This window comes from Sapajus apella, unplaced genomic scaffold (genome assembly GCF_009761245.1).
Source record: "Sapajus apella isolate SASKATOON/1434 unplaced genomic scaffold, GSC_monkey_1.0 scaffold19, whole genome shotgun sequence".
Lineage (NCBI taxonomy): Eukaryota > Metazoa > Chordata > Mammalia > Primates > Cebidae > Sapajus > Sapajus apella.
The window spans coordinates 4,650,467-4,665,496 of record NW_022436959.1 but is presented as its reverse complement, the minus strand read 5'-3'; the positions used below and the strand labels follow the sequence as shown (position 1 = coordinate 4,665,496).

The 15,030-nt window shown below is 43.2% G+C and overlaps 1 protein-coding gene and 1 long non-coding RNA gene across 2 annotated transcripts; one reads left to right on the top strand and one right to left on the bottom strand.

Moving 5' to 3' along the window:
* Positions 1-287: 287 nt before the first annotated feature.
* On the bottom strand, positions 288-14,794 carry RP9 (RP9 pre-mRNA splicing factor). The gene is made up of 6 exons (XM_032286845.1): positions 14,610-14,794; positions 6,382-6,412; positions 5,146-5,275; positions 2,769-2,860; positions 1,976-2,037; positions 288-923 (listed from the first exon to the last, which is right to left on the bottom strand). The coding sequence occupies exons 1-6, from the start codon at positions 14,759-14,761 to the stop codon at positions 725-727; spliced, it is 666 nt and encodes a 221-aa protein (XP_032142736.1). The 5' UTR covers positions 14,762-14,794; the 3' UTR covers positions 288-724.
* Positions 3,831-5,603, top strand: LOC116557377. The gene is made up of 2 exons (XR_004271488.1): positions 3,831-3,929; positions 4,242-5,603. It is a non-coding gene; the product is annotated as an uncharacterized LOC116557377 (long non-coding RNA).
* Positions 14,795-15,030: the final 236 nt, after the last annotated feature.

The following is a 15,030-nucleotide window of genomic DNA, read 5'->3' as shown; positions in this document are numbered from 1 at the left end:
GGATCCAACCCTCCTCATATACTGACCACTGTAAGGTTTCATACTTCTCAGTTTAAAATTTAACCATTTGTGAGTGAATGTGGATAGCATTTTTATAAGAAAAACCTTGTACTTGCTTGTGATATATAAAATATTCACAAGAAACTAGTACTGCTGGTAGACATTGGGGAAGGTAACTGTAGTAGAAAGGAAAAAGAAGAGTTTTCATGATTAGATCTTATGTACCTTTTAAATTTGTATTATGTATTGTTTACATTTATGTATTATTCATAAATAAATACATTCCATTTAAAAAATAAATACTGAACTTTTATTATTCTCAACAACAGAGAAAACTCAAGCCTGACATCCACGGGAACTGAGTCCACAGTGTGGAGGGCACAAACTGTGGCAGGGCCTGGAAGACATGCCTTAGAGATTCCCTCAGTCCTGCCACCCTGTGGAAGACATTTCAAAGGAATCGTAAACGCATGTGACCAGCAGGGAGGACAACACTGTACAAACTTTCCTGCCTAAAATCAGCCACTGTCTAGAGCTAGCACCTGGAAGGAGACACTCCCTCTCCTGGGGTCACATCTTCACTGGAAGGCGGGTGGGTGCTCACTGCTGTGACTCACATATCCTCTTCTCTCAGCGTCTCTATCCTGGTCCTTTCTCCGACTGCATCTTCCTCTGTTCCTCGGCCAGTGTTTGAGAAGAGAATGTTGAACAAGTCACGTTCTTGTCACTCCGAGTCAGAACTCTCATTTGACTTGGAAGATTTGTGCTTCCGTTTTTTCTTCTTTTTCTTTTCCTTCTTCCTTTTCTTATGCTTTTCTTTCCTCTTCCTTTTCTTGTGTTTCTCTTTACCTTCAGAGGAACTAGAGCTGCTCCCATCTTCATCCGAGGTAGAATCCTCCAGTAACTGTTTTAACTGCTGAATCCTAAACATTCAAGATTGATCCAAGAACAGTGAGTTTTAGCTTTAACTTAAAACAATTTCTTAAATATGTCATTCAAAAGCATTATGGGAGGATCATGAATAACCATGTCACAAAGACAGTACTTATTTTTTACCTGTTTTTCTCCACTTGAATGCCTACTTTACATGACTGTAACCAGTGTACAAGCCATTTTGTATTCTTTTCATTGTCCGAAATATTTCTGCATGTTTCCACAGTCCTTACAACTGTAATTTCTAATAGCTGCATACTTACTAAACCATTCCCCTACTGCTCAGTTTCTAAATCTACATCTTTAACAGTTATAATTTGATGCCACCAATTTGAAAAAACAAACCCTCCAATTTTTTCCACCTCTCTCTAATCATGTCTAATTTTTTTTTTGAGACAGGGTCTTGCCCTGTCACCTAGGATGGAGTGCAGTGGTGCAATCATGGCTCACTGCAGCCTAAACCTACTGGGGTCAAGCAGATCCTCCCACCTCATCCTCCCTAGTAGCTGGAACTATAGGTGTGTGCTGCCATACCTGGCTAATTTTTGTGTTTATATTTTTTTGTAAAGATGGGGCTTTGCCATGTGGCCCAGACTGGTCTCAAACTCCTGGACTTCTGCAGTCCGCTGGCCTTGGCCTCCCCAAGTATTAGGATTTACAGGTGTGAGCCACTGAGCCTAGCCTAAGTATAATTTTTAACAAAAGCTCAGATCCCGAAAGACACTGGAGAAGATAAACTGAATCACATGAAAGTATCAATTGTACTGTACAAGTAGACAGCACAACATGGGTTGCCAATATTACGTGCAGAGGCCAGAGGGCTAGACCAAGCCCACAGCTTTAAGCTAATCCAAGGAGGAGGAGGCTGGCCTGCTCATTCCCCAACACTGGTCTTTTCAGCCATGACTCCTGCATTCTACAAATTTTCACAATTGAAGCACCATGTTTACTATACCATTCCACTAACACTAGAATGGTTTTCTCCAACTTTATATAATTTTAAAACTTTAAGAGGATATTGTTACCATCAGGATGATCTCACCTTACATCCTTTTCATGTCGTTTATTGTCTCGTATGATGTCGTACATGGGATCTTCATGTGCCTTAAGGGTCAGAGAAGGTTAAGGTTTGGTCAGGCTTCATGGACCCCAAGTTAAATACAATTAAATCCTTATGTTATGGAATCCAGTTTATTTTTTTTTTTTACTGTTTGATGTAGCTGCATGTTCAACATGTTCTAATCCTTATAAGGGTCACATCACTGAAAACTCATTAAGGCTAAAAAAAAGATTTTCCAATTAGAAAAATACAGGAAATGGCTACTTTCAGCACACTGCCTCTGGGGTAGCCCTGCTCTGCAGGAGCAGTCACGGAGCTGTAACACTGCCACCTCAAAAACAAACAAACAAAAATACAGGAAATAACCATCATCTAAAGAAGAAAATATATGGACACTTTACTCTTACAACTGAAAGATATGTACTCTTTAAAGACTGGGAAATTAAATCCCTGATTTTAGTTATGAAACATGACTTTTTACATAGTGAGTATCAAAAGGGGGGGCTGAACAGATAACAATGTCTGCTTCAGAAAAAAAAAACATCACCGTTCCAAGTTATAAGCAAACAACACTTTAGTAAGAATTCAGTTTCTTAAAGAGCTAATTTGTCATACAAATGTAATTTAATAAGCGTGTAGTTAACAGCATACACTTTGGCCAAAAGGCTTCTGGGAACGTATTTTATGTGAACATTCACTTCACTGGTGACTTGCTGCTTCACTGATTTTCACCATCTCTGATAAACGTAAATTGACATTGTGGGGCTTTACTTACCACTCTGAACTGCTCTAACTTTTGGTTGCCTTTGATAAAGAAAGGACATTCTTTGTCGCCAGTTCGGTGACCATACCGTTTACAGCGCCAACCTAAAAACAAAAAGAAAAGTATTTCTGTAAGATAATGCAGCTTCACCTACTCAAGATAAAGAATCAGCGGAATATATTCAAATTTTTCTTCACTAAACTCCAATTCTAAAACAAAATATAATCATGGGCAAGCCATGTAAGATCCCAGAAAACAGAGGTAAACTAATTGCTTCCCCAAGCATCCTTTAGTCTTAATACCTTTAGAAATAATATTATATAACCAAGTATTTAGGAAGCAATCCAATGGAAAATTACTTCAAAAGGTAGATTTTTTTTTTTTTTTTTTTTTTGGAGATGGAGTCCTGCTCTGTCGCCCATGCTGGAGTGCAGTGGCGCAATCTTGGCTCAATGCAATCTCTGCCTCCTGGGTTCAAGCAGTTCTCCTGTCTCAGCCTCCCGGGTAGCTGGGATTACAGGTGCATGCCACCATGCCTGGCGAATTTTTGTATTTTTACTAGAGACAGGGTTTTGCCATGTTGCCCAGGCTGGTCTTGAACTCCAGACTTCAGGTGTTCCGCCCGCCTTGGCCTCCCAAAGTGCTGGGATTACAGGCGTGAGCCACCATGCCCAGCCCAAAAGATGAATTTTTAAAAGAGTGTCTCAGTATATTTTTCAGAGTAAATGTTTTCATAAAGTATCTCTGTTTCTCATTTACTAATTTAGACACCAGAATAGCTTCTTTCTCAGGATGAGTCGACCTCTGTTCAAATCTCTCAGTTTTAAGTAAACAAAATCACAAGTTCTCTTAAAATATTAACATTGGCTGGCATAGTGCCTTATGCCTGTAATCCTAGCACTTTGAGAGGCAGAGGCAGGTGGATCACTTGAGGCCAGGATATCGAGACTAGCCTGGGCAACATGGTGAAACCCCATCTCTACAAAAATACAAAAAAAAAAAAAATTAGCTGAGCCTGGTGGTGCACACCTGTAGTCCCAGCTACCCCAGAGGCTGAGGTGAGATCACCCGATTCTGGGAGATTGAGGCTGCAGTAAGCTGTGATCGTATCACTGTACTACAGCCCAGGTGACAGAGTGACACCCTGTTTCCCTGACCCTGGTAAAGAAGGTTGTTTAAGCCGGGCGCGGTGGCTCAAGCCTGTAATCCCAGCACTTTGGGAGGCCAAGGCGGGTGGATCACGAGGTCAAGAGATCGAGACCATCCTGGTCAACATGGTGAAACTCCGTCTCCACTAAAAATACAAAAAATTAGCTGGGCATGGTGGTGCGTGCCTGTAATCCCAGCTACTCAGGAGGCTGAGGCAGGAGAATTGCCTGAACCCAGGAGGCGGAGGTTGCGGTGAGCCGAGATCGCGCCATTGCACTCCAGCCTGGGTAACAAGAGCGAAACTCCGTCTCAAAAAAAAAAAAAAAAAAAAAGAAGGTTTAATTTGTGGAAAAGGTAAAACAGAAGGTCTCTGGCCAGGGAGACCAGGGAGACATCAGGTAGGTCTGAAGGAAGCTGCTGCAGTAGCTGCAAAGGATCACATGAATGAATGAAAAGCAGATGGACACATGTCCAGACTTCCTCCGCTCAGCTCCCAGAACTCTCACAGCATGGCTTTCCCTCTGCATGGGAGCCTTCTTTGGGAAAATACAACCCACCCAAAGAAGAAAAACCGATGGGTACTGAACTCAGATGTTTCAGGGCAGGTTGTCTTTGCTTTTAACAAATGATCAAGGCAATGAAGCATTCCCTTCAAAATTCTCAAGGAAACTTATTTTTAAATTAGAATTCAATATCCTGGTAAAATTAAGAATCTGTCAAAGATGATTCTAGAAAAGTAAAGGTCTTGACATCTTTATCACCTATAAACTTATTTTGAAGGTAACTGCCATAGGATTTGTTATACCCTAAGGAGAGAATATAATAATAAAGGAGACTCAAGACACAGGAAAATTAGTGATCTAACACAGGAGAGAGGCTACGGGAACCTGCAGAAAGATAGTGTCTTAGTCAGCTTGGGCAGACGTAACAAGATGCTGTATTCTGGGTGGCCTAAACAACAGAAACTGATTTTCTCATTCATTCTGTAGGTTGGAAATCTGAGATCAGGGTCCCAGCAAGATGGGCCTATGGTGAGAGCTTCCTTCCTGGCTTAAGATGACAGCTCTCTTTCTTTGTATTCACATGGCACGAGGGTGGGGGATGGGGTGGATGCTTCCTCATCTAGAAGATGGAAAACATGCCTTGGCTATAAGAGGGCTGTGAGGAGAACAAGTTAAATAAAAGTAGTAAAATTGCGGCATGTAAGTTGCACGGATTAGGGAAACTCTCCCACACTCACACTGCATAACTTTGACTTCTTTCCCCAGTGGCATCCAAAGTCCTTTTGTTGGTGCGTGAGCCAGAAATTCCCTGGCATGTTCATTGCCTGGTACATCTGGTATGCAGTCTTCTGGCTTAGTCTCATCTTCCTAAACAAAGAGAACAGGTATAAACAGCAAGGCAAGAGAGCACTGGGATTCTCTCCCACTGCCCTTAGAGTTACCCTCGCCTGGCTTTTTCCTGGGCTGCCGGTGCCAACATCCCCTTAACTACCCCTCAGAACTAGAAAGAAAGACAAGTTACACCTGATTGAAGAAACAAACGAATGTACCAAAACAACTATGCCAAAAACAATGTAGCTGTTCTTAGAGAAAAGTTACTGGTGAAGCAGAAAAATGTCCTTATATAGCAGTGACTGGTAAGCTCCAAATTTTGATGTAAATTAGATTCTAAGATTAAAAGAAAAAGTTTCACCACCTCAAAATGTATAATTAAAGTAAGCCAGGCTTCCTGGAGTAATAGAAATGGCCTGTTATGCTAGAATACCTTATTATACCCTGAGAGCCCTGTCAGTTTCATAGTTACACACATGCTATATCTCTGATATGCATTTTTACCACTCAGTAACTGCATTTACAATTAATGCGTTTTTAAACTGTTGGATTTTTTTCAAGTTTCTATGAACATTAAATTTGCAATAGACAAATGTTTTTAAAGAATCTTTCTTCATTGAGAGTTATGAGACAGCGAGTTTTCTTGGCCATGGCCTGCCACTCTAAGTCTCCGTCGTACACACACACCCTGGTACTGTGGCCAGGGAGCTGTGGAAGGGAGGCCTGCACTGGGGAGCTGGACTGCTGAACTGTCTGGTCTCCTCAGAGTTTACTGCTCTCTGAGCTGCTCATATTCAAGAAACCAGCGCAGGATGGACCGAAGGGCAGAGCCGGGTGAGGCTGACCAGGAAACGGAGGCAGTGGAGCTTAGAGATGCTATCACCAGCAAGAGAGAAGCGGGGCATGGCCAAGGAACCCACGTGGGTCTGCACTGGTTCTTCGGGGAAGGGAAACATGGCTGAGGAAATTTCCACAAAGGCAGAGGCTTGTGACAAAACTAAAAATTGTGACCCCTCAGGCATCCGCAGGCAAGAAACAGGCTTTTGGTAAAAGAAGATTTAAATGTCTTGCAACCATTTTTCGTAACACGTTACTAAGTCTACAAGTATGTCTAGTGGAATAACCACAAACTTCACACCAACCTTGATAAGCCCAGGAGGAGGTTTTTCATAACTGGAAAACAAAAAACAAAACCATCAACCATGTTAATGTAAACATAACACATCAAGTTGCTGCAAAAAGGGGGCTGTAGGATTTTGAATCACAGATTTTAGCAACAGTAAGCTTTTACCACTGGTTTGCAGACAAGCAATCACCTGGGAAGAGCAAAACCCTTCTCCCTGTGCTCAGTGGCACCCACCTGGGACTGACCAGGACTTCCTTATTTCCATCCAGGGACTGAACCCAGAGGAGACCCAGAATGCTGGGCATGTAAGTCTGCAGATGGGACAGGCAGTGAGATGGGAAGGAAATTCTGAAGGTGAGGTGTTTGTGCACTCAAAGAGCAACTCCTGGCCTCCTAAAGCAATTTGTACCGCCTCCCAAAAGAGTAATATGCAAATATTTTTAGCTCAGGTCTGCCCTCGACTCTAAACCTTTTGGGAAGTACTTTTTTTTTTTTTTGAGACAGGGTCTTGTTGTGTTGCCTAGGCTGGTCTCAAACCCCTGGCCTTAAGCAATCCTCCCATGTCAGCCGCCTGAGTAGTTGGGACTACAGTTGTGCACCATGCCACCATGACACCTGGCTTTCTCATTTTAATACTTCGGAATGGCTGCAACATATAGAAACACTTAATGATTTAATGGTTTCTTCACCTGAACGTTCCTCTTCTGCATAGTTTAAGGGACCCTTTAGAAGACAATGAATATTGAAAAGGGAGTCAAGAATAGCCTAAGGGAAAAGTGAAATAATTTTCATTCGGCTGGGTGCAGTGGCTCGCGCCTGTAATCCCAGCACTTTGGGAGGCTGAGGTGGGCAGATCACTTGAGGTCAAGAGCTCAACACTAGCCTAGCCAACATGGTGAAACCCCGTCTCTATTAAAAACACTAAAATTAGCTGGGCATGGTGGCGGGCACCTGTAATCCCAGCTACGCAGGAGTCCGAGGCAGGAGAATCGTTTGAACCTGGGAGGTGGAAGTTGCAGTGAGCTGAGATCACACCACTGCACTTCAGCCTGGGAGACAGAGTGAGACTACATCTAAAAAAAAAAAAAAAAAAAAAAAAAAGGATTTCATTCTCCCCTTCTATAAGATGTGGGAGAAAACAACTTGATGGACAATGGATTAGAAATACCACTAATCCCATATCTGTTCCCTGAAGATTAAATAGTAAACAAATGTATTAACAGGATTAGCTTCGTAAGTGTGGTACAGTGCTTTCCCAAAGTAGATGCTTAAAATATTTCTAAAAGCTGTGGCATGACATAGGCCTAACTTAGCAAAAACAATGGAAATCTCTAAACTTATGAAGATGATACAGTTTAACTATAGCCATTCATTAGAAACATTAATGCTACACCTTATGCATAGAGACTAGAAGGAGCTTGACAGTAAAGTCTATAAATCCTAAAATCCAATAAATAAATCCTTTTGAGTCACAAACATTATACAAAAAACAACTTATGGCCAATCAAACTGAGATCCAAATTCTGGAAAAAAAAAAAAAAAAAAAGTAACTGTTCTTCCAGGATGAAAAGGAATGTGATGCAACTGCACATTTGGAAATATATTGTTAGCAATGGGATTCCCAACGTTCATTTTCCAAGTGGTTTCACAAGTTTAAAGTTGTTTCCTAGGGCTGAACAATTCCTTAGTGGTATACTCAAAAAGATATTTCTCAAAGTATTATTTAACTACTAAACACAGATTAGAAAACCGAAGTATGTTTATGTGCAGTTTAGATTCTGCACTGTGACAGTTAAGAGGTATGCATTTATCTTTGCAGTCACCGTCACCCAACCTGGAGTGCAGTGGTGCAATCATAGCTTACTGCAGCCTTGAGCTCCAGTAAGCAATCCTCCTGTCTTGGCCTCCCAAAGTACTGGGATTATACACATGAGCCACTGTGTCCAGCTGCAGTTAATTCTTAAAATTAAAAAAAAAGTTGAGTGAGGTATATTATTTTGTGTCATATGAAAAGCCCTACTTAGTCATTCAGACTGTACTATCTCTGACTAAGAAGACTACCATTATGTATGAGGGGAGACACACTATCTTCTTAAGCGTGTACAGAGTAAGAAATCTTCTGTTAAGTGTTTCAAATTACTCTTTCTGTTGACTTTTGAGATGGGTTTTCTTTGAGAAGAGTCCTTAATGCAAGTGTAGTCCATTCCACACAATTGTTGCTGCAGCTGCATCCAAGGGGCTGTGTGGCAGAGGTGAAACTGCCACATGCCCCCAGAAGGGCTGCTCTGTTATGCCTGGCAGCCCAGGAGCTACTGAGTGACAGAGAGTGTTGGAGCACAGGAGGAGGCCTCCAATGCCCTCAGGGCCCTGGCAGGCAGGGTCACCAAGGGAAAACTGTGGTGGAGACTAAGGAGACTCCATCACATTAGGGATGAAAAGATTTGAATTCGATTTGTAAAACAGCACTGTGGGGCTTCCCATTTAACACGGCCAACTGACCAACATGCTTATCTATCTCCTTCCCCAGATGCTTTAAAAATGACAATGAAAAAACTAAAAAGCCACAAAGATATCCCAAAAGGAGGCAACATCAGAGAAAGTTTTCAACAAATTTAGGAAAGTGGAAACAGCAATGGGCTTTTAGGGGTGGAGGAAGTAACAGTTTTCAGAAGATGCAGGTTGGGAGTATGGACATCAAGTCCTGAGGCTTCTTCCTACGGCCAGGAGGCTGCCTACCCAACACTTGAAGGAGCCTGCCTTCAGGGTTAGCCTCTCCCACCCAGCGACACTGGCAATCAGGCAGAGATCCCTGGCGCCAGGCAGGGGACTCAAGACCCTTCCCTAGAGGAACTTAGGAGCCCCAGAAAAAAAACTACTGACACTTGGAAGTCTCTTGATAAAAAGGGTACCCTGTAGCATGAGCACCCTGAAGCTATCTGATTAACAAACAACACCTTCTCTCTTTTTCTCTCCCACACACAGCTGCCCTTGGTAAGAGCTTTATAGTGCCTACTCTTAAATGAGTTGAGGCCAGGGCAGTGGCTAATGCCTGTAATCCCAGCACTTTGGGAGGCTGAAGTGAGGGGACTGCTTGAAGCCAGGGGTTCCAGACCAGCCTCGGCAACATAGTAAGACCCCAACTCTACAAAAAAAAAAAAAGTAAAAAAACTAGCTGGGTGTTGTGGTGTGCACCTGCAGTACCAGCTGCTCTGCATTCTGATTCTGTTGGGGGGGGGTCACTTGAGCCCAGGAAATCAAGGCTGCAATAAGTTATGATCATGCCTGGGTGTCAGGACGAGACCTTATCTCTAAAAAACACAAAACAGAACAAAATATGGTTGAGATTCAAGAATACTCAGACTTTAGAGGAAGGAAAAAAAATTACTAAATGGAAGACAGCAATCAAAAGGGAAACAAGAAACAGACACAATGTAGGGAACAGAAGACAACAAAAAAGAAAAATGAGTATCTTTGTAGATGAATGAAGATACTACATTTATGAAACAAGAACAGGATGCTATAAAAAGCAACTTGCAGAATAAGAAAAAGCTTTTTGATTTAGATATATAACAGAATTTAAAAATATGTTCTGTAGAGAAAAAGATACATCTACAAAGAACAATGAAAATACAAAGAGACAGAAGAGACAGAGCAACAGAAAATCAACAGAAGGAATAAAAAAAATTGAGCAGAGGAAATACATAAATTGATGTATGCAGTTAATGCATTTATGACATGTTGAGAAAAAATGAGTCAACTGTACAAGTTGGGGAACAAAACACACTGGGGCTTACTTGAGGGTGGAGGGTGGGAGGAGGGTAAGGATCAGAAAAAGTAACTGTTGGGTACTAGGTTTAGTACCTGAGTGATGAAATAATCTGTACAACAAACCCCCATGACACAAGTTTACCTATATAACAAACCTACACACGTACCCCTGAACCTAAAAGTTAAAAAAAAAAAAAAAAAGTCAATTAGAAGAGACTGACATTATCATCAAACTTCAGGATGGCAGCAATAAAAAATAGTATCTTAATGTTTAAGGGTGAGGTGAACTTGAACAGGTAACTTATAAAAGAAAGGGAATCAGAGTTGGATCAAACTCCTTAGCAGTTTTGGAAGCTAGGAGATAGTGATGTACTATCGCCAAAACTCAGTGAAAATTGTTACTATTTTCCTCCTGCCTCAGCCTCCCCAGTAGCTGGGACTACAGGTCCATGTCACTGTGCCTGGCTAATCTGTAAATTTTCTTTAGAGACAGGGTCTTACATTGTTGCCCAGGCTGGTCCCGAACTGCAGGCTTCAAGTGATCCTCTTGCCTTGGCCTCCCAAAGTGTTGGGATTACAGGCGTAAGCCACCACACCCAGCCCCAAAATGATTTTTGACCTGTAATTTTATACCTAGTCAAATTATGTACCAAGTTTTGGGATAGACTAAAGACATCTTCAGATATGGAAGGTGTTAAAAAATTTACCTCCAATGCACTTTCATAGTAAGTTGAAGAATGGGCTTGGGTAAAATGTGAGAGTAGACATATAAAGAGGACGACATGGAATCCAGGAATGAGATGCACGATAGGAGAGTGGTAAAGGATGTGCTAAGACCACTGTTGGACACCAGGTCTAAAAAGTAACCACTGTACTGAAGAACGACAGAATGAAGATTCTAGGTATAAAAGGGAACTGAGTGATTACCTGATATGTAGTTATGTGTGGAAAAAGTACTGTTGGGGCTCAGAAAATGATATCCCAAAGCAGTCAGAGAGGCCAGAACTCCTCTTTTCCACAGTGGGACACAGAAACTAGAACAACTCTCCCACAGAGCAAGCCAGAAGACCTACAAATGACTTTTAAAAATATTTTTAGAAAAAGAAAAGAAAATCTCAGTGGAACTTTATATTTAAAATAATAATTAAAAACTCCTACAAATATTACCCTAATATTTCCTTGTCTTTCTGTCAGACCTGGCCATAAAAAAATTAGCTGACCTACCTTGTTTGACAGATCGGGACCCCTTGTTCCAGAAGGGGTCCTGCCCCATACCTGGGAGGAAGTAATGATATATAGAGAGGTCTGAAGAATCTGACTAGACAAGTCTTGCTGAGTTTTCCCCGTCTATTGCCATTGCATTATACCCTTTTTTGTTCAATTATATTTCTACACTTCTTCTATACATTCTTCATCCAAATTAAGCATAAAAATAGTTTCCTCTGGGTCTTTGGGTCTTCCTTTCTAAAGGTTCCCATGTCACATAAAACTTTGATTAAATACATTTGTTAAGCTTTTCCATATTGATCTATCTTTTGTTATAGATGAGTGTCAGCTGTGACTCCTATGATAAGTAAGGAAGGCACCTTTTCAGCTTTACAGTACTCAGATTTTGGAGACTTTGGGAGGAAAAAAATAGCAGTAGAAAACTAAGCAAGTGAAAAAACGAAGGCTCTTATTAACTACTTAAAAGTTAACAATAGTAGAGAAAGCAAAATAAATCAGAGAACACTACTTGGCTCAAAAGTGAGTAATAATTCATACTTATATTACTTTTGTTTTGATTTTGAGATAGGATCTCACTCTGCTGCCCAGGCTGGAGTGCAGTGCTGCAACCATGGCTCACTGCAGCCTCCACCTTCCAGGTTCAAGCAGATCTCCCACCTCAGCCTCCCAAGTAGCTGGAACCACAGGCATGCACCACCACGCCTGGCTAATGTCTTTCTTTTTTTCGGCAGAGATAGGGTTTATAAATGTTGCCCAGGGTGGCCTAGAACTCCTGCCTCAGCACTCTTCCCACCTCTACCTCCCAAAGTGTTGGGATTACAGGCATGAGCCACGGAGCCCAGCCTAGTTATAATAATGTTAATACTAAGCATTTGTTAGCAAAAGCAGCTATGATGGAGCTACACTGGAGGACTGGAAACAAGAAGGGTAGGTAAAGAACTAAATCCTTACTATGACAAGAAGTTAATAGGTATGTCTAGGATGTTGAATCAAAGTAAACAGTATATACAATTTAGAAATATACAGTTAAATCCCAGAAGTAAAACCTAAAAGTTTACACAGAGAAGCCTGGTTTGAGAGGGGGAAGAGGGACACAGGGACTATGAGTGGTTACTGAGGAGTCAGGCAGCCTATTGCTTTTTTAGTACTATTTGAATTTTAAAACGACATTTTACTCTAGTATAAATACAATTTAAAGCTCAAACAGGATTCTGAACTAGCCAAAGCAAATGTCTCAACAGCTCACTCAGTTTTAAATCTCAGAAACTGGAAAAAACACTTGGGTTCAGCTCTAGATTTGCTGGTTAGCTGGTCAATGTATCCTTGATCACATAACTTAACCACTGTTCCTCCATTTTCTCATCTGTAAAAGTAGGTTATAATCTCTCTTATTTGTGAAAAAGCTCTCTGAGCTACCAATAAGTGAAATTAACCATCCTCTGGCATTCTGTAACTAAATATATTGAGGGCTGGGTAGGGCCAGGCCTTCGGTTGCTTATGCTAGGGAAGATCTTTGAACATCTGACTTCCCTTGGGAGACCAAGAGTGCCACAGAGTGACCTGAAAGGGCCAAGACTGCCCTGTAATGTGGATGCACACAATGCAGGGTCTCTATCCTGCGACCCCTGCCCTGCTAAGGGGAAAAGTCATTCGCTCTGGGGCCACACTGGAAAAAGAGCAGACCAAACCCCAACATAGGAATTTATTTCACATCAAACCTCCCAGAAGGTTAATTATGAAGGATTTTAACTCTTTGAGTATCTTTCCTTATATGAATTATGTTTTTAAAAAAGTAGACAAATTAAACTTTACTTGAGCAAAGAACTATTCTCAAAGTGGGCACCCCCAGAACCAGAATAGGTCCAGAGCAACTCTGAGGCTGCCACCTGGTGGGATAACGTTTATGGACGGGAAAAGGAAAGTGAGGTGCAGAAAAGCAAAGTGAGATAGAGAAATAGCTGGATTCCTTGCAACCTGGCTTTTCCCTTATTTGAACAGAGTTTCAAAGGCTGACCACCTGTGACGGCCTGAAAATCAGCTGCTGTGATTGCCTGAGACTCAGGTAGGTTACAGAGTAGGTAACAGTCTGTTTACACATCCACTTACAGTTTACCGTGTATAGAGAAACTTTTAGGCTAAACTTAAAATATTTAAGGAGGCAGCTCTTAGGCTATACTTAATTTAACAATTACTTAACATAGGTAACTAGAAGCGCCTAAAACAGAAACGAATTCTTGAATAACTGAGTGAACGCCACACGTAAAAGGTGGTTTGATGCAGCTAATTTTAGAATCAGACAAGAACTGGAAGAGTTGCTGATCGAACTTTCCACCCGAGGTTTGTGTTCGAATTTCGGAAAAACCACCTGATAAATGACTGCAAAAGACGAGAATACACCATCCCCAAACATGCCACCCTGGCATATTGATGACTTTGAGCTAAAGTAACAGAACCAACTAACACAGGGTAACTTACCCAGCTACCCCTCAACTGCCTAAAATAAAGTATACCTCTGCTTTTTTTCCCTTTTGTTCTTATTAATTTTTGACTCTCCTGTTGTAAAGAGAAATTTACACCTACGAAGGAGGTTTTCTGTAGTAAATGTATCTGTAATAGGAAGAGAGCTGCTCGGCCGCAACTTTTATCGCCTGAGCGCCTAACCTGGATAACAAAGCAACCTTTATTCACCATACATTTTCCCCCTCACCGTTCCCTGTCTCCACCACGCCCCAAAAGGCCCACGCCCCTATTCCCTGGCCCTTCTTTCAGTCTCTCACTTTTGTGGCCCTCCAGTGCATGGGTACATAATTAAAAGTTTTTCTCCTGTTAATCTGTCTTATGACAATTTAATTTGTGGCCCAGCTACGGAACCTAGAAGGGTCGAGGGAAGCCATATTTTCCTCCCCTATATTTGAATCGTCTTTAAACCACACTTTCCCGGGTCATCTGGACTCTCCTGAAACCCCGTGGAGCCAGGGAAGCTCAGGGCCTCCCAAGTCAGGTTCTGTTTGGTGCCGAACGGCAGTTGGCTCCCTGAACGCCCCTCGCTCCCCACCAGGGGGACGGACTTGAAGTCCTTGACCGCGGCGCCCGACGTCCGTCGCCCGCACCAGGCTCCTGCTGGGCCCGGCCCCCCTGCCTGCTCGCGGGGGCTCGGAGGACCCGGCCTAGCGCCCACCACTGCGCCCCTCGGCCGGGGCCCTTGGTCCAAGAAGACGGGCGGCGCGCGGACGACAGCTCAGGACTCACAAGGACTCCAGGTGCTTCAGCTGCTGCAGCTGCTGCGCGTCGTGCCGCCGCCGCTTCTGCTCCCGACGCCGCTGCAGCTCCTGCTCCGGCGGCTCCCGCGGCCGCCGCGCGCCTCCAGCCCCCGCGTTCTCGCGCCCCGGCCGAGACGACATCTCGGCCCCCGCGGCGCTGCTCTGGCAAACCCCGCAGCGTGGCCCCGGCGGCGACGGCCGCGGCCAAGAGGGCACTTCCTCCGCGCGGCGCCCGCGGAGCTCCGCAGCGCCCCCTCCCGCCGCCGCCCCGCAACTCGCCCCAGCGGTCTCGAAGTCCTAGCCGCGGTCTCGAAGTCCTAGCCTCGGCCGCTCGGATCCCCGCCTCCTCGTGCCGGGCCCAAGTCAGGGCTCCGAGTCTCTGGGCCAGCAGCCAGGCCCGCTGCTGCCGG